Source organism: Acomys russatus, chromosome 19, assembly GCF_903995435.1.
Source record: "Acomys russatus chromosome 19, mAcoRus1.1, whole genome shotgun sequence".
NCBI classification, from domain to species: domain Eukaryota; kingdom Metazoa; phylum Chordata; class Mammalia; order Rodentia; family Muridae; genus Acomys; species Acomys russatus.
The window spans coordinates 18766496-18786089 of NC_067155.1; the positions used below are offsets into that span (position 1 = coordinate 18766496).

Consider the following 19594-nt stretch of genomic DNA (forward strand, 5'->3'; position numbering starts at 1 on the left):
AGTCCACTGCCCGGTCTGTGACAGGAGGGCCACAGTGGGACCCAGTGAGGAGAGTAGGATGGGGCGGGGTGTGGCTTGGGGATGGGGAGGGGTGTGGCTTGAGGGCTGGGGGAGGCTTTAAGGGCAGGCCGGGGCTTCACCAGCAATCTCATGTTTTTGTTTTGGGACAAGATTCCTCTGGCTAGCCCAGGCTGCTCAGGAACTATGTAGCCCAGGCTGGCCTCAAACTCACAGAGATCAGCCTGCCTCTGCTGGGATTAAGGGGAGGCCGCTATCTTGCTCTGCCGGGCAGTTTCTCCCTCCCGCCCCGCCCTTCTCAACAACTTAAAACATACCAGAAGAGGGCCCTGGGTCCCGTGGGTCTGTGCACAGCTGTGCGCTGCCCTGTGAGTGCTGGGCTCTTAGCCACGTCTCGCCCAGAAGTCTTTTTTTTTTTTTTTTTTTTTTTTTTAAAGATTTATTTATTATGTATACAATGTTCTGGCTGCATGTGTGACTGCCCACAAGATCTCATTAGAGATGCTTGTGAGCTACTATGTGGTTGCTGGGAATTGAACTCAGGACCTCTGGAAGAGCAGACAGTGCTCTTAACCACTGAGCCATCTCTCCAGCCCCCAAGTCTTTTTTTTTTTTTTTTTTTTTTTTTTGAGACAGGGTTTCTCTGTGTAGCCTTGGCTGTCCTGGACTCGCTTTGTAGACCAGGCTGGCCTCGAACTCACAGCGATCCGCCTGCCTCTGCCTCCCGAGTGCTGGGATTAAAGGCGTGGGCCACCACGCCCGGCTCTTTTTTTTTTTTTAAAGGGGCTTTATTACTACTTATCTTGGTGATGACACAGGCTGGCCTCAAACTTTCTATGTAGCTGAGGATGCTCCTTCACATCCTGAGGCTGAGCTTATAGATGACCTTTTATTATTATTATTATTATTTTTTTTTTTTTGAGGGAGGCAGGGTCTGCTGTGGAGCCCAGGCTGCCCTTGAGCTCTCAGGGATCCTTGGGGTGCTGAGATCGCAAGTGTGAACCCTCACACCTGGCAAAAGTGAGCCAACCCCCCCTTTTCTAGGACAGGGTCTCACTGTGCACCCCTAGCGAGCCTACGTTGAACAAGCCTAGAATGCGCAGAGATCCGTCCACCTTACCTCCCCAGCGCTGGGACTCGGGGCTTGGTTACCATGCCCACCGTGTAGACTTAGCTTCTTTTTAACTTCAGCACACTCTACATCCTGGGGTCAGATTTCTGTTGTGTGGATTCTGAGGAAAAGTGGACAAAGCTGGTAAGTGTGCGCTGTGCAGCAGGAGTGGAGGAGGAGCCGGCGCTGACTTCCAGCTGCCTGAGAGAGCACACCAGCCATTTCTATGAAACTGTTTATTTCCTTTGAAACCTCCTGAAACATGCCAGAAATCTCAAGACAGGGAAGATGGGAAGAAAGGGAGAAAAAGACAATAAAGAATGATAAAAAATCCAAATGGAACAAATCAACATGGGGGGAGGGTGGGAAAGCCTGCTGCTATCTCCAGCCATCAGACAGGACATCAACCTCAAATTAAATAGATCTTTTTTTTTTCTTTTGCAGAAATTCTTACAAAAATAATAGAACAAAACCAAAAATTATAATTTACAATTGTCAATGTACATGATTAGGTCCCCAAAATGATTTGAATGATTTGAAGATACGAGGAGACACATTACAGAAGAACAGGAGGGAGGCGGGAGGGGCAGGCTTTAGGGTGGGGTCTGAGAAAAGGAGGAAGCAGGGGCTGGAGAACCCTTCGGAAAGGGGACAGGAAAGGGACATCACAGTAGTTGGCCAGGGCTGAGGACACTGGGTGGCCTGGTCCATGGTGGGTGGAGGACATGGCAGGCTGCTCCCTCACAACCCGGGGTTCCCCAGGGCCAGAGGCGGGTGGTAGGGAGCTGTGGGTACATGTCTCTCAAGCCCTGCCCTCCAGCCTGGCCTGTCTGGAGCAGCGTGCCTGTCGAGTGTGGTCTCAGAGCCCTTCCAAGGAGTTTGGAGGTGATGGGTCCTGGGCTGAGGGCCATCTAGTCATGCCTCTGGGTCCTCACACTGACCCCTAGCCCATGGGGACATGTCTTGACCCTGGGGTTGAGGAATCCACAGACTGTGGCCATTCAAACTTGTTCCGGCACAACTCTACATGAAAAAATAAATATATATATATATATATATATTCTTTTCTGTTTGTTTTCAAAGAAGGGGAAAGGGGGGGATTTGTGTTTCCTGGGTGAGCAGCGTGGGTCCACTCTGAGCCACCCCTTATTGCCTTTGGAGAATCAGCATCTCTGGGGGACTCCCCCAGGGGGGGCACAGTGAGTGTGTCTGGTGGCCGCTTGGGCTGGAGTGTGGCCAGGGAGACTTGTAAAAGGAGGACGAGACAGGAGGCTCCGCGAGGCCTCTGGAGTGGGACACAACGGCCTAGTTGTGCTAGGGGAGGGGCCCCGTGGCTGGCCAGGTCAGTAGCTCGAGGCAGAGGATGGCCCCCCTGCCCCCCGCGGCTGCTGGAAAGGAGTAGATAGAAAAAGATTGTATAAACAAGTCCTAACTGTACAAATGGGGTTTCTCAAAGGAGTGGACTGGGTGCTAGCCGTTCCTGTCCATTCTGTGGCCCCAGGAAAATAATTTAAACTCTACCAAAGTGCTTCTGGCTGCTGTATGGAAGGGGACTCAGAGGCTGGTGTCCATGCCGCCCAGAGCCAGCACTGAGGCCAGAGCAGCCCTGGACCATCAGGACGTGGGGGAAAAAGGGCTTGGCTCATTCCAGAGCCCTCATGCAGGGGCCCTGCGGCCACCCCAGCTCCAGGCAGCTGGGTCCCAGGGACAGGGCCTGAGACAGCGCCTGGCCCAGGTAGCTCCTAGTGCAGTGGGTATGGGGCTATGGCTGGATGCCCTGTCACCCCTGTAACCAGAAGCCCCACTGCCTGCCAGCTAGGGAGGCCAGGCCAGGGTTAGCCCAGGGGCTAGCCCAGGGTACCAGCCCAGGGGCCTCAGAGTCCCTTCTTCTCCCGGCTGAAGAGCTCCGCGAACTTGCGCAGCTGCTCGCTGGCGGCCTGCGACTCCTCCTGCAGCCGCTGGTTGTTCTGCCGCAGGCTGGCCACCTCCGACTGCAGCACCACTTTGTCCTGTTTCTCCTGGGAGGGCAAAGAGGCTGGGTCAGGGCCCGCCCGCGGCCAGGGCGCCCCTGGGGTACACAGAGCAGAAGCAGCTCCTGGGGCCTGAGAGGCCTGGTCGCAAGGGTTCAAATCCCAGCTCCGCTTCTCTGAGGGAACCAACCACCCTGAGTAACTTCATGCCCTGGCCTCAGCTCTTGACAGGTGGTTTGGAAAGCCCGAGAGGTTATTCTTTTTTTTTTTTTTTTCTTCCCGAGACAGGGTTTCTCTGTGTAGCCCTGGCTATCCTGAACTCGCTGTGTAGACCAGGCTGGCCTCCAACTCACAGCGATCTGCCTGCCTCTGCCTCCCCAGTGCTGGGATTAAAGGCCTGTGCCACCACCTCCCGGCTTCTTTTGGATTATTTTGAGACAGGGTTTCTCAGTGTAGACCAGGCTGGCCTCGAGCTCACAGCGATCTGCCAGAGACGATCAAGGCCAGCCTGAATCACTTCTTACTAAGTTACTGGATCTGTCTTGCATGCTGGTCAGTAGATAAATATATTATCATTTATCTGACTCAACTTATTTATTCGTGCACGTACACGCGTGCGTGCGTGCGTGTGTGTGTATGTGTGTGTTAAGGTGCGTGTGTCTGCAGAGGCTGCCAATGTTCTCCTTTGCCAGTCTTCACCTATCTCTGAGGCAGGCTCTCTCTCTGAACCTGTGGCTGTGGTTTTCTCACATAGGCTGGAAGCCAGAAGCCCCTGTGGCCCTCCTGTCTGTCTCTGCCCTACTCAGAGCTCGGGTTATAGACGTGTGAGATATCCGGCTTAGTACATAGATGCTATGTGGCTTGACTAAAACTCTGTATTAAAAAAAAAAAAAAATATATATATATATATATATATACATATATATAAAAGATTTATTTTATGTATACAGTGCTCTGCCTGCGTGTACACCTGCAGGCCAGAGAGGGCACCAAATCACATTGTAGATGGTTGTGAGCCACCATGTGGTTGCTGGGAATTGAACTCAGGACCTCTGGAAGAGCAGACACTGCTCTTAACTCCTGAGCCGTCTCTCCAGCCCCTAAAATTCTTAATTTAATTGGCTGCAGACTGCCGCTTGCATGAGTGTCCTGTAATCTATGCTACAACGTCTCTCCCGTTTATATTATGACTTAAAGACCTGGTCTCACGTATCTCGGGATGACTGCAGGGTCACTATGCAGCTGAGGATGGCCCTGACCTTTGACCTGAGTGCTGGGGTTACAAGCAGCATCTACCATCATGCCTGGTTCCGGCAGTGCTAGGAGCTTGGAGCCTTGTGGATGCTACACAGGCACTATAGCGCTGCACTGACTGCGCTAGAGGCTGAGCTGCTCATCTTTGCTGTGACCCATGCTCCAGGCTCGGAGTGGGGGCTGGGGGTGGGGGCGCAGGCGCCGCCCAGCGCGAGGTGGGGGTAGGCAGGAGGGCAGGCCTCACCTTCTGCAGGTCTGTGTGCAGCTGCCTCAGCATCGCCTCCAGCTGGTACACCTTGCCCGTCAGGTCCAGGGGCGGCTCCTCGCTGGAGAGACAAGGGACGGCGTCAGCCCTGAGGCCTGCCACCTTGGAGGAAGGCTCTTACGAATTGGGACAGACTTGGGGTACAGGCCCACTGGTCTCTGGTGAGCCCAGGGGTGCAGGACACAGATGAGCCGCTCTATGGGGAAGCCGAGGCAGTCCCTTCCCCGCGCATGGACCCCGGCCACCAGTGGATGCAGGTGGAGGAAGCGTTAGGGCAGGGCGGAGCTGGGTGGGAGCTACTCTGAAATGAGCACCTGCACCCCCGCCCCAGCAAAGGTATGTGTGTGACTTTGTGCACTCGTGAGGTACCCATCACTCACTCAACCTATATGTGTGAGTGCTGTGGACTGAGCGCCCTCACCCCGCAGCCTAGGAAGCCCACGGTGAGCTGCAGGGTATGGAGGGAGGTGGGAGGGGAAAACGCGGGAGTGCACCCGAGGGCCACCAGTCCCCAAAGCATTTTGTACCATGGCACCTGGTTTCTATAACTACAGAGGTTCACACTTCTGGTGGGAGTCAAGATCTGAGACCAACTAGGGTGTAAAAAAAAAAACAAGAAATCACAGTTTTCCTCAGAACAGCGTTCCAGTGATCACTAAGTGTTGTGCAGGCCTGTGGCACACAGAACCTTGTGAGGAACACACACACACACACACACACACACACACACACACACACACACACAAACACCCTGTGACTGTTAACACTGTTGAATCTCCTGTAGGCAAGGCAGCGTGGCCCTTACAGCTCTCTCCTGCCTGGCTGCCGGGCGCAGCGGGCCTGACAACAACTCTAGCTATGGGGTGAGGGTGGCTTGTGGCACCCACCCACTCCCGTCCTGGGCATATGTGCTGCCTGCTGAGCGGTGGGGTGATGGGCCCCAGTGTCTCCAGGGAAACTTACCTCATGGTGGGAGTGGTTCTAGGAGTCTGTGGGCCCCGTTCCAGGCTCAGGTGGCTGTGCACAGGGCTGTGTGCAGGAGGGATATCTGGGCTCAGGGCTGGGTCATTGAGGGAGAAGAGTGAGACGGCTCTTTGCACTGCCAAGGAGGAAGTGTGGGGGCGTTAACTTCTGGGAGGAGCAGGCAGCCCCCAAGCTCATCTGCTACCCTATTGGATGCCATGTTTGGCTTTTGTTTGTTGGCTTGTTTTTCCAGACAGGGTCTCTCTGTGTAGCCTTGGCTGTCCTGGACTCACTTTGTAGACCAGGCTGGCCTCGAACTCACAGTGATCCGCCTGCCTCTGCCTCCTGAGTGCTGGGATTAAAGGCGTGCGCCACCGCTGCCCGGCTCCATTTCCTACTTTTTTGTTTTTTTTTCGAGACAGGGTTTCTCTGTGTAGCCTTGGCCATCTTGGACTCACTTTGTAGACCAGGCTGGCCTCAAACTCACAGGGATCTGCCTGCCTCTGCCTCCCGAGTGCTGGGATTAAAGGCGTGCGCCACCACGCCCGGCTTCATTTTCTACTTTTTAAAGTTTATTTTTAGTTATATGTGTACACGTGTGTGGGTGTGTATGGAAGCCGAAAGTGAGTACCAGAGTCCCCTGGAGGTGGAGGTACGTGTGGATGCTGGGAACCGGGCTCAGGTCCTCTGCAAGAGCAGCAGGCTTTCTTAACAGTAAACCATTTCTCCAGCCGAGACTCTGAAGGCTTTGAACAGGATCTTGCTCGGGCGGAGACTCGAGTGTTTTTCCTGGCTCTCAGCAGCTGAATCCAAAATTCCCCGCAAAATCACAAGAACTATTAAGGCCCATACTACAGTGTGAATATGCCACGCCCCAGCCCCTCACTGGGGGAGTCTAGGCAGGGGCCCTGCCACTGAGCCACGCCCCAGCCCCTCACTGGGGGATTCTAGGCAGGGGCTCTACCACTGAGCCACACCCCAGCCCCTCACTGGGGGATTCTAGGCAGGGGCTCTACCACTGAGCCACACCCCAACCCCTCACTGGGGGATTCTAGGCAGGGGCTCTACCACTGAGCCACACCCCAGCCCCTCACTGGGGGATTCTAGGCAGGGGCTCTACCACTGAGCCTCACCCCAGCCCCTCACTGGGGGATTCTAGGCAGGGGCTCTAGCACTGAGCCACACCCCAGCCCCTCACTGGGGGATTCTCGGCAGGGGCTCTACCACTGAGCCACGCTCCAGCCCCTCCCTGGGGGATTCTAGGCGGGGACTCTGCCACTGAGCCACGCCCCAGCCCCTCCCTGGGGGAGTCTAGGCAGGGGCTCTAGCACTGAGCCACACCCCAGCCCCTCACTGGGGGATTCTCGGCAGGGGCTCTACCACTGAGCCACACCCCCAGGCCCTCACTGGGGGATTCTAGGCATGGGCTCTACCACTGAGCCACACCCCAGCCCCTCACTGGGGGATTCTAGGCAGGGACTCTACCACTGAGCCACACCCCAGCCCCTCACTGGGGGATTCTAGGCAGGAGCTCTACCACTGAGCCACACCCCAGCCCCTCACTGGGGGATTCTAGGCAGGGGCTCTGCCCTGAGCCACGCCCCAGCCCCTCACTGGGGGATTTTAAGCAGGGGCTCTACCACTGAGCCACGCCCCAGCCCCTCACTGGGGGATTTTAAGCAGGGGCTCTACTGCTGCTAGTCTCTGTCCTGCAGTGGTTCTAAGCACTGTAACATCTAGTACTCACAACTTGAGGGGCAGAGAGAGTTTACAGATGAGCAACTGAGCCATGTGGGGTTAATGGCTTGTCACTAAGCTCTTCACAGGAAAAGGTGGAGATCACACGTAGGCGGCAGGCTCTGGTCTCCTTGTCAACCCGTTTGGTACTTACTCTGCTGGGAGCCAGCCAGCTCAGTTCCTATTTTCTTTTTTTTTAAGATCTGGTCCTGTCCCCCCACTGCTTGCTCTCTCTCCCAGTGTCAGGGATCCAAGGGATGCTTGGCCTGACGTTGCCCGGAGGTGGGTGGTGGGGAGGTCAAGGCAAGTCTGGTGGCCGTGGGGCGACGTGGTACGCCCAGCCACAGAAGTCCTGTTTCAGCTAGGACCATTCTTGCTTTCCTACCACGGTCCTCTGGATAGAGGTCCGCACAACTGCACATGCCATGAGGTGATGGTGTCGAGGTTGGGCCGAGAGGCCGGGCATTCCTGAACTACAAAGAACCTAATGTGGCTGGGCCACTTGTGGTGCCGCGTCCCTGTGATTCCAGCACTGGAGAGGCTGAGGCAGGGGGACCACAAGTTTGAGGCCAGGCTGGGGAGTTCTGAGCTGGGCATACTGGCACCTAAAATCCTGTTACCCAGGAAGTGGACACAGGAAGGAGTTCAAGGCCAGCCTGAGCTACGTGGTGAGTTTGAGACTGGGCTACCAGAGACCCACAGACAGACGGACAGACAGACAAGCAAACACATCCATCAATTGTTCATTCAGCAATGGGGATCAAATCCCGGGTTTTATAACTGGGGGATGGTGGCACAGGCCTTTAATCCCAGCACTCGGGAGGAGAGGCAGGAGGATCGCTGTGAGTTCGAGGCCAGCCTGGTCTACAAAGTGAGTCCCAGATAGCCAAGGCTACACAGAGAGACCCTGTCTGGAAAGACGAAAAGGGGCTGGAGAGATGGCTCAGTGGTTAAGAACATGCATTGTTCTTGCGGAGGATCCAAGTTCAATTCCCGGCACCCACATTAGGCACCCACATAGCTCCATGAGATGCCTAGACCTCAGGCACATACGCGTACATATACAAACACACATGTACAGACACACATATACGTGTAAATAATAATAAACATCTTTTAAAAAGAAAAACAACAAACCTCTTGGAAACCAAAACAAAAAACCCCACAAAAACACTCCACCCCCGCAAAATAATAACCCAAAACCAAGCCAACTAAACCCCGTCCCAGGGTCTTACACAGGAGTGTTCTGCCACTGCACTGCACTCGTGGCTCACAGGTCCCCAGTCTGTGTGAGGCACAGCCGCCGGCTGGGGCTGGAGGACACAGGTGAGTACACGAGGCTTCCCCGAGGGAAGCCTGTCCTGCTGGCTGAGGTGGGGCTGTGATGGCTGGAGCTCTAACTGTCGTCCCTGACAGCAGGGTGAGGCCCCTGCAATCAGCAAAGCAGCGGCTACAAGGTCTGTCTGTCTGTCTGTCTGTCTGTCTGTCTATCTATCTATCTATCTATCTATCTATCTATCTATCTATCTATGTATCGGGTCTCTCTACATGACCCTGGCTGGCCTGGAGCTTGCTATGTAGACCAGGCTTGCATGCCTGGGTTTGTTTTGTTCTTTGAACTGGGTCTCATGTGGCCTTCAGTAGGGCACTGCTTGTGGTGGGCTTGCTCCGGGCCCGTTTTTCACATTTAGCGTCTCTTAGCCCAGGTAGTTGCAGAGGGGACTCCTTCAGGAGAGCAGGCGGTGGGCAGCGGAAGAGGTCAGCCTGCTTGGGTGGCACGGTTAGCCAATGACAGCGCAAGGCTTCGCGAGGCTTTAGCTTTGCTCTGTGACTCTGGAAGCCACATGGGAGGCCCAGCAAAGCCACAAGGCCTCCAGTCATCCTTCCAGAACAGATATACACTGAGGATCAGGCAAGGGTGCATGGAGGTGCCCTACCTTCATAGGCCTTGGCAGCATTCACCAGGCTGGACCACTCCAGGCCAGTAGCTGTGTCCGGCAGCGGCATCATCCCGGGGTCAAGCCGCCGCAGGGGCCGTTCTCGTCCATCAGCCAGCGAGAGCTCCGAGGCTGAGATGGCGGCTGGGTGGGGAAGCGGAGACAGGGGGGTGGCTGAGCATGACAGTGGGGGAGGGATGGAAATGCAGTGTCCCTGTGGGCGGTTCTCTCTATGGGACCAGGGAGGTCTTGCTGAGGCACCCTTACAGCAAAGCTGTGCAGTGGGAGGTGGGCACCAGGGAGGGACCTGGTGGCTCAGAAAGACCAGAGGTGATGTGGTTACCAGGGCTTTGTTCTTTGACTCCAGTGCCACGGTCCCTCCTCAGGAGGTGTGCAGGTGTGCCGTACACTTCCCAGCACCCCAAATGCCGAGCAGCACCCTATGTAGCTCCCACCAGCACACAGCACTGAAGCTACTCACTACTCCTACCAGGAGGGGTGTGGAAGGCAGCTAGGAGGAATGGCAGGCTCCTGCCTAAAATCCCAGCACCCAGCACTTGGGGAGCTGAGGCAGCTGGATGTCTGTGAGTTCCAGAGCAGCCAGAGCCACAGGGTCAGACTCTTGTCAAACCAATCAACAACCAAAACCCAAAACAAAAATAAACATACAAACAAACAAGCAAGCAAATAAAACCAGCCTCCAGGCCGGGCGTGGTGGGGCACGCCTTTAATCCCAGCACTCAGGAGGCAGAGGCAGGTGGATCGCTGTGAGTTAGAGGCCAGCCTGGTCTACAAAGCGAGCCTAGGACAGTCAAGGCTATACAGAGAAACCCTGTCTTGAAAAAAAATTAAAGAAAAAGAAAAAAAAATTGCTGCCTTTTCTTTTTCAACTGAGATAGGTATTGCTGGGATTCTAGGCTGGCCTCAAATGCAAGATCCTCCTACCCCCAAGTGCTAGAATCTGAGACATGTGTCACCATGCTGCCTGCACCATGGCTTTCTCAGGAGGCAGTGTGCCAGTGCCCGACTTACAGGGCATATTCAATAAACACCTGCTACATGGGATAAAGGTGTGGGCAAGGGAAGTCAGGTCACTAAGTAAATCTTCAGAAAACGAGATGTTGAGGCAGGAGCAAGGGAGGCTGGTGGAGCACAGGAGCTCGGAGCTGAGGGTGCAAGTATCTGTCCTTGGGGAGGCTGACTCCCTCTGGTCTCAGGTGACCCAGTGTTGGGCCAGCAGTATTTGCTCCTTGAGGTCCCCCGGAGCACCTGTGTACCTTTCCCTCCCTCACAAGACCTGCCACAGGTGACCACCAGGTGCCTTCCAACTGTGGTGTGTACCCCCTGCCCCCCAGCCCTGCGATGCCCAGCCTCACATTTCTTCTCTGGGAAGCCATTGCCAGTGGCTGGGCCGGTGCTGGGTGCCCCGCTGGGAGGGTGGGGGTGCTGGTGCTGGCGGCGGGCGGGCAGCGTGCTGGAGGGGAAAGTGCCGGTGCTGGTGAAGAGCAGACCACTGGGCGGGCCGGGCTCCAGGCTGGCGGGGTTGGCATAGCTGGGCTCCCGGCGACCGCTGCACAGGCTCTCATCTGACAGTGTCCGCTGCAGGCTCTTCTGTGGGGACTGCTGTCAGGACAGGGTGGGACAGAGGTTGGCTCGCTGGGGTGGTGGTTTCTGTCCTCAGGGGCTTCTAGGCAAGTTCCTAACCACGCAGCAGCGTCCACAAGTTCCTACCCACGCAGCAGAGTCCACAAATTCCCACCCACGCAGCAGTGTCCACGTCTGTACTCTTACTGGTCAAAGCATTAAGCTTCTCCAAGGGCTCACCACCCCTGACTTGTGGCCCATGGCTTCTGATCCTAGGCCACAACCGTAGCCTTATAAAAGCACTTTGTTGCCTGGTGTGGTGGTACAAGCCTTTAATCCCAGCACTCGGGAGGCAGAGGCAGGTGGATCGCTGTGAGTTCGAGGCCAGCCTGGTCTACAAAGTGAGTCCAGGACAGCCAAGGCTACACAAGGAATCCCTGTCTCGAAAAACCAAAAAAGAAAAAAAAAAAAAAATATATATATTATATATATATAAATGAAATAAAAAATAAAACAATAAAAGCATGTCATTACTGAGTTAAATATGCCCTTTCTTTTCAGGTATGGTCTCAGCTAGTCCTGTAACTCAGGCCCGCCTGGAACATGTGATCCTCCTGCCTCAGCCTCCTGACAGGTGGGACTGTAGGTGTGTGCCACAGTGGCCAGCGAGGTGCTGCCTTGGTTAACATAGACTGCGTGCCTGACAATGAGGGAGCGCCGCAGTGCCCGCCCCTTCGGCCTCACTGTCTCCGGGGTGAGCGGCTGGGATGCTCCTGGGAGCCCACCCTGCTTTTGGCTGACGAACTCTGAACAGCTGGGCCGGACGACTTCCCCCTTGGGCTCTGGGAGAAAGATGTGGGATCCAGGGTCTCTCTGGGGCCTTCCCCAGCTGGCTAAGACCTGGTCTGTCCCTGATTAACAAGAGACGCCCCCACTTGCACACCTTTGCAGGACCAGCAGACCCCGAAGGCTGAGGACCTGGCAGAAAGCACCACCCCTCCTGAACTCGCTCTAGGCTGCCGGCCACATACCCCGTGTCCCTCCTCAACTGTCTAGGTCCCCGGCCACGCACCCCCGTGTCCCTCCTCAACTGTCTAGGCTATTGGCCACGCACCTCGTGTCCCCCCTGAACTGTCTAGGCCACCGGCCATGCACCCCCATGTCCTTCCTGAACTGTCTAGGCCACTGGCCACGCACCCCGTGTCCCCCCTGAACTGTCTAGGCCACTGGCCATGCACCCCGTGTCCCCCGTGAACTGTCTAGGCCACTGGCCACGCACCCCCGTATCCCGCTCCTGCTCTGGCCCCACGTTGTCCATGATGATGAGTTTCTTCAGGTCGTCCTCGATGGTTGACTTGTAGTTCTTCCGTGGGGACCGGAGGTCTCGCAGGGATGCCCTCAACCGTGGCTGACCAAAGACGTTCTTTGCGTTGGTGTCCACTGGCCTGGAAGGAGAACACTAGAGTCAGAGAGCCCTGAGCTACTTTTCCGGGGCCGTCGGGACTGGAGAAGGGCAGCCGCCACCACGAGTGACTGTGCCTCCTCCACGTACACCTGGCACTCGCTGTCTGTGCTGAGAACCTGCTGGGATGGGGCTTAGCTCCAAGAGCCGCGGTACAGCAGGCAGAGACTGTAGGGACACCTGCAGGAGGGGACTGACTCTAGGAAGGTGACCAGAAGGGACCCAGTGGGTGAGACAGACACATGCTTTGAAACAAATAGGGCTAGGTAGAAGGATGGAGACTGGAGGTGCTCTGCTGAGTGGGAGGAAGGGAGAAACCCCCCCCCCCCCCGGAACATTCCAGGTCAAAGAGTGAACAAGTGCTGAAGCTGGGGGAGGGAAGGGAGGCCTGGGAGGAGCCAGGACCAGACCTGTGTGAGCCACAGAGCCACAGTAAGGACTTGTGACTGTTTCTGAGGAGCCCTGGCTGACGGGCCAGTCTCAGGGACTGGTGTGTATGTCGGGAGGAGGGGTGGGTGGCGGGGCTCGTGGGAGGTGGGGCAGGTCAGGGCGGCATCCCACAGAGCCCTCCCCTCTGCTTTAGGAACTCTGGGGTAGGTCGGGGTAGGTCGGGTGGGGGGTTCCTGGTGTGTCACATGGGATAACAAACTCCCCCACACCACAGGGTCCTGAGGCCCAACGGCTGCCACCCTCCGCTTGCACACCCCGCCCCCTCCCAAATCCGGAGGGCAGATGGGAAGGGAGCAGAGGTGGTTCTCCTCCTCGCTCTTTTCCGTAGCTTTCCAGAACACAGAGTCAGGCTACCTCTGGGGCCTCAGTGGACTGGGGTAGGAAAAGGAGTCCTAGGAAATTGTCACGCTCCCTCCTGTGGAGTCTGTACCACAGAACCAGAGGCTACGACCCCTACCCAAGGGAGAGCCTCCCGGAAGCGGGGTCTGATGTTCTTGCCAAGAGTAACTAATGACAGCTGCCCTCCTTTTTTCCTCTTACTCATTGTTTGGAAACTTTCTGTCTTTGTTTTACTTTCTTATCAAGAACTTTTCAGATGTAACTGTGTTACTAGGTGACCCTTAACTTAAAACTTAAAACAGCCAAGGGTCAGTCAGTCAAGTTTACCACTAAGTTCTGTTCCACTTGTTAACAAAAACATGACTAAAAATTAATCATAGTTCATATTATGACTTACAAATAAAGTGAGTAAACTCCACATAGCGGCAAAAGAGCTTTAAAAAAAAACTGTCTTGCCACACAGATGTTGACATAATGAGAGAGCACTGACCTTTGATAAAGAGGGCACATACATACTGATACCAATCTTTTTTTTTCCCCCCATGACAGGGTCTCTCTGTGTAGCCCTGGCTGTCCTAGACTCGCTTTGTAGACCAGGCTGGCCTCGAACTCACAGCGATCCGCCTGCCTCTGCCTCCCGAGTGCTGGGATTAAAGGCGTGCAGTGCCACCACGCCCGGCTACTGATGCCAATCCAATGACTTATGAATGACTGTTCAAGATTGATGGCAACATTATTACACTGCATCCTGTATTTTAAATTGTATATAAAAAAAAGTAACCACAAAAAAAAAAAATCTCTTCAAAATGTGTATAAAATACACTCAGGCTCAAACATCCCGTAAGTTGGTGTGTTTGTCACTCGCCTGTCCTTTGCCCTTCAAACAGCCCCACCCCAAGGACCTATACCCAACTAGGTCGGTCCATGACAGGAAAGAGCAGGCTAGTGCTGTGGATCAGCCCTGCTTGTTCCTGCTGTGGGTCTCAGGCAAGAGCCACTGCGTCTGTGGCGGCTCGAATGGCAGAGGCCCCCCGAGGCCCCTCTGTCCTCTGGATACTTGGTCCTTAGCTGGTGGAACTATTTGGCAAGGCAGAGGTGGTGGGTCGCTGGGGTAGCTTTGGGGTTCCAGAGGACTCTTGGCTCCCAGCATTTCTGTCTCTGCCTCATGGGTGTGTCCCAAGATGCTAGCTCTCACCTACTGCTCCAGAGCCTGGCTGCCTGCTGCCGCCATGTGCCCCGCCATGATGGTCATGGGCTCTAACCCCATGAGACTGTAAGCCCAAAATACACACTCTTTCTGTTTTTGGTTTTTCGAGACAGGGTCTCTCTGTGTAGCCTTGGGTGTCCTGGACTCGCTCTGAAGACCAGGCTGGCCTCGAGCTCACAGAGATCCGGCTGCTTCTGACACACTTTCTTTTATAAGTTGCCTTGGTCATGGTCTCTTCACAGCAAGAGAAAAGTGACCAAGACAAGTGTCCCATAGATGGAAAACGCCTCAGAGTATCGCTATGGGATCTGCGGCCAAGCACCTGGCTGGCCCCTGACAAAAACAGATGTTTGAGTTGGAGGCTCCTGCGGCTTCCAGCTCTCTCCAGACCAGCCTGCTCCCCCGTGGCTCCTTGCTTTCTACTCAGAAGCCCCAAGGGCCAGCGTGGCTTGCCGGCCTCCTCTTGCCTCTGTCTGTGGCCTGGCTCCTAGCCTCGGACTGACAGCCTGTTGACCCGAGTCCTCGCCACTCCTAAGGAGAAACAATGGCAGCAGCAAAGCCCTTCCGAGACGCTGCCTTGCACTGGGGCTCTGGAACTGTGCAGCACGGGCTCCGTGTGTGGCTCAGCTGGCAGAGTGTTTGTTCGGCGTGCACTGAGCCCGGAGTCCCATTAGATTCAGCACGTACCTAAAGTCCAGATGTGGCCACACACATCTGCACAACTACCACTTGGGAGGTGGAGTCAAGGATCAGGAGTTAAGGGTGCTTTTTCCTACTACTGAGTCTGCAGCCGGCCGGGGCTACAGTGGATCCTGTCTGAAGGTACAAAGCAAACCAAGTGAAGGGCTGCAGAGGACTCAGTGCTTGCTGGTCTGCAGAGGACACAGTGTGGTTCCCAAGACCTACGGGGGGCGCTCACAACTGCTTATCCCTCCAGCTCTAGGGGAGTCAATGCCCTCTTGTGGACTGCACACACAAACATGTGCACAGGCGTGCATACACATGTCCACACACATCCACGTGCACTGACGTGCACACACATACACACCCCAGACAATCAAAAACCAAGAAAGCCACTCCCACGTACATAGACTTATTTTTTTTTGTTTGTTTGTTTGTTTTTTGAGACAGTGTCTCTCTCTGCAGCCCTGGATGTTCTGGAACTTGCTATGTAGTGATGCTGGCTTTCAACTTATGGGAACCCAGTTTCCTCTGTGTCCAGAGTGCCGGGATTAAAGACACGCCACCATACCTAACTTATTTTGAATTTTAAGTTTTACTTTACATGTGTGTGTGCTCTGCCTGCATGTATGTCTGTGCGCTATACTGTGTGTCTGGTACCTGCAGAGGACAGAAGAGGGTGGCGGACCCCCGGGAAGAGCAGGCAGTGCTCTCAGCCACTGAGCCAGCTCCCCAGCTCTTATTGTAAATTCTTAACTAATCAGCTAATGTCTTCGTGATGATCGGATCCAACCCAGGGCCTCATGCACGCTAGGTAAGCACTCTATTACCCACATATGCCTCAGCGCCCCCCCGACACCCCCTTTTCTTTGTTCTTCTGTTTGGCTTTTTTGAGAGGGGTCTTGCTATGTGGCTCACGCTGGCCTCTTGCTCCAGCTGCCTGTGTCACCACACCCGACTTCTGTCATGTTTACAGACGGACAGACCAAACATTGCCATGACGCGTGAAACGTGCCCACGTTGGATTCAGAAACTCTACTTTGCTTACAGAACACGGTTTCTGGGAGGTATGGGGGCGAATGGTTGCCTGTTGGGAGCAGGAGCCCCATTCCAGGGTGGGAAGGTGGGGCTCTCCTGTCTGTCAGGGCGACAGCCTTTGCAAGCAGCCCAAAGCAGGCTGGCACCATTTGTTACTGGAGAAAGAAAAGCGTCTCTAAGCCCAGAAAAGAAGGAAGATGTCGCAGGCTGCAGGAGGCTCTGAAGTCTGAGCTCTCTTTCTGTTTCTCAGGCGCCGCCCTTGCGATTTTAACAAAGGCAGGCAGAGAAGGGAGCTGGGTTTTCTTGTCCTGGCTAAATCCACCTGCGGGCCAAGGGCATGCTGTCTCTGTCCCTTGCACGGAAGGGATTCTCTGGGCAAACTGAGCAGAAAACAGGCAGAAGGATGGATGCACACCCCACACAAATGCTCTTCTGAGGTGGTTGGCAGGCCTCCCCTCCCCCACCACGGAGTCTGGCTTTCCCCAAGATCCTCCATGCAGGTCCCTCTGCCTGGTGAGGAGCAGGTCTGCTCAGAACAGCATCCACAGGGAAATCATCGCACAGCCTCCTCCTCTGGAGAGACTGTAGAAAGACCCATGGAAGACACTGAAATGGGCACTTTATCTACACTGGAAGTTCTGCCTCAGGGAATGTCTCACCCAGAAAGGCCTGCAGGAACACATGACACAAAGTGTGCCTGTAACTAACGCAGGGGGCAGATTCTGTGTAGCAGGGCTAGAGGCGCAGCTCAGTGGCAAAGTCCTTGCCTAGCATGGACTTAAAAACAAACTCTCCCTTTTGTGATGCTGAGTATGGAACCTGCATTACCACTGAGTCACACCCCAGCCCCTCACTGGGGGATTCCAGGCAGGGGCTCTACCACTGAGCCACACCCCCAGCCCCTCACTGGGGGATTCTAGCCAGGGGCTGTACCACTGAGCCACACCCCAGCCCCTCACTGGGGGATCCTAGGCAGGGGCTCTACCACTAAGCCCCACCCCAGCCCCTCACTGGGGGATTCTAGGCAGGGCTCTACCACTGAGCCACACCCCAGCCCCTCACTGGGGGATTCTAGGCAGGGGCTCTACCACTGAGCCACACCCCCAGCCCCTCACTGGGGGATTCTAGGCAGGGGCTCTACCACTGAGCCACACCCCAGCCCCTCATTGGGGGATTCTAGGCAGGGGCTCTACCACTGAGCCACACCCCAGGCCCTCACTGGGGGATTCTAGGCAGGGGCTCTACCACTGAGCCACACCCCAGCCCCTCACTGGGGGATTCTAGGCAGGGGCTCTACCACTGAGCCACACCCCAGCCCCTCACTGGGGGATTCTAGGCAGGGGCTCTACCACTGAGCCACACCCCAGCCCCTCACTGGGGGATTCTAGGCAGGGGCTCTACCACTGAGCCACACCTCCAGCCCCTCACTGGGGGATTCTAGGCAGGGGCTCTACCACTGAGCCACACCCCCAGTCCCTCACTGGGGACTCCTAGGCTGACCATTGAGCTCCATCCTAAAATGCTAGTTCCCTCAAAGTTGCCTTCAACACATCTTTTCTTCTTTGTCTCACTCCCTAGTCTCTACAGTTGTCCAAATCTAGTGACCATAGGGCTGGTGGCTGTGAACTATTCCGGAAACTCCATGACTCTTAAGCACAAGGCCACTTCTGTGCCCTACTGTAGAACCATTGGCAAAAGACACAAACTGAGAGTTCAAGGTTACCCAGTACAGTGACAGTTTCAAATGACAGCAATGAAAAACTAAAAAAAAAAACAAAAACAAAAAACAAAAAAAAGGGGGTTGCTGAAGAGATGGCTCAGTGGAGAGCACTTGCTGCCCCTCCCAGAGGACCCAGGTGTGCTTTCCAGACACACACACACACACACACACACACACACACACACACACACAGTGGCCCACAACCACCTGTCCTTCTGACCTCTACAGGCAGGCACCAGGCACCAGGCATGCAAGTGGTGCACATACACAAAAATGTGGCCAAACGCTCACACACATAAATTTTTAAAAAGGAAGGGTGTGGAGTGAGGGAACGCTCACATGATCACGTGACAGGTCACGTTCAGAACGTGTCTGGAAGGACTTGGAAGAAATCAAACAGGCCGGGCGTGGTGGTGCACGCCTTTAATCCCCACACTCGGGAGGCAGAGGCAGGAAGATCGCTGTGAGTTCGAGGTCAGCCTGGTCTACAAAGCGAGTCCAGGACAGCCAGGGCTACACAGAGAAACCCTGTTTCCAAAAACAAACAAACAAAGAAACAATAAACAGCTGTTCTCCTACCTCCACAGCCTGCGGTGGCACACATGTGCCCACACAGTTAGTCCAACAACAACAACAACAAAACCTAACAACCCCTTCAAGTAAAACAAACAACAACAAAAACAAAACCTTGAATATTCTGCAGTATTTAATTTAATTTTCTACCTTTTGTATTTTATTTTTTCTTTAAAAAAATTGTGTGGTTCTTTTTGTTTTGTTTTGTTTTTCGAGACAGGATCTCTCTGTGTAGCCTTGGCTGTCCTAGACTCGCTTTGTAGACCAAGCTGGTCTCAAACTGTCAACCCTCTGCCTCCGGAGTGCTGGGATTAATTAAAGGTGTGCACCACCACGCCCGACTCTTCAAGCACTCTATTTGCCATGTACACCTGCAGGCCAGAAGAGGGCGCCAGATCTCACTATAGATGGTTGTGAGCCACCATGTGGTTGCTGGGAATTGAACTCAGGACCTCTGGGAGAGCAGGCAGTGAATGCTCTTAGCCACTGAGCCATCTTTACAGCTCTGTATGAGTGGAGGAAAACACCGTGCTCAAGGCTCTGTCTAGCGCTCCTCGCCATAACTGTGCTCTGCCCACGCTGTGGAAACTCAGATTTTGCCGAGCTGTGGCTTAATTCCATTAGAAGAACCATCACAAAGGAAGCTCTGGGGTTGGAGGGGCGGCTCTTCCGGAAGCCTCCGGTTAGCTTCCCAGCACCCACAGGGAGGCTCACAAACTACAGTGTAAGTACAGCCTGTGGCTACAGTTCCGGGGGATCTGACACCCTTTTCGGACTCTACAAGTGCTGCACGCACGTGGTACAAACATACATGCTGGCAAAACACCTGTACACGTTAACATCATAATCATCTTAAAGACCAAGAAACAGAAGAAATGGGAAGCCGTGTGGACAGGACCCCAGCAGTGGCAGTGTCTTCCTGTGACGGCCGGGGTGGATGTGCGGGCAAGCAATGAGTCAGGTGTGGCTGTGTGCCATCCCAGCTGACGTGGCGCTCTGGCCTCCAAACGGGGTGGTTCCCTTGGGGCCAGGTTAATTAAGCTAATTAGTATGGCTGTCAGCCCGGCAGGGCTGAGGGTTCTGCCAACATGGCTGGCAGAGGCCAGTGGGGAAAAGGCAGGGACACTCTTACTATATGTGGGTAATTGGTGCCTAAGGAGAGACTCCTGTGCTCTTTTCTTGGCGGCACTGAGATGGAGCTGGGGGCCCCTGAGACCGAGGAAGAAGGGAGCCTGGATGCAACAGTCGACCGACCGCTGGAAGCCAGCATCCCTCATACCGTTTC

At 54.8% G+C, this 19594-nt stretch overlaps 1 protein-coding gene across 1 annotated transcript in view; it reads right to left on the reverse strand.

Moving 5' to 3' along the window:
* Positions 1–2964: 2964 nt before the first annotated feature.
* Sipa1l3 (signal induced proliferation associated 1 like 3) overlaps positions 2965–19594 on the reverse strand; it is an 86852-nt gene continuing 70222 nt past the window's right edge. The window contains exons 15-20 of the mRNA XM_051162778.1: positions 12119–12284; positions 10632–10878; positions 9256–9399; positions 5582–5717; positions 4598–4679; positions 2965–3147 (exon numbers count right to left, since the gene is read on the reverse strand). Of these exons, the coding sequence (XP_051018735.1) occupies positions 3004–3147; positions 4598–4679; positions 5582–5717; positions 9256–9399; positions 10632–10878; positions 12119–12284 (919 nt within the window). The 3' untranslated portion in view covers positions 2965–3003. The remainder of the gene's footprint in view (positions 3148–4597; positions 4680–5581; positions 5718–9255; positions 9400–10631; positions 10879–12118; positions 12285–19594) is intronic.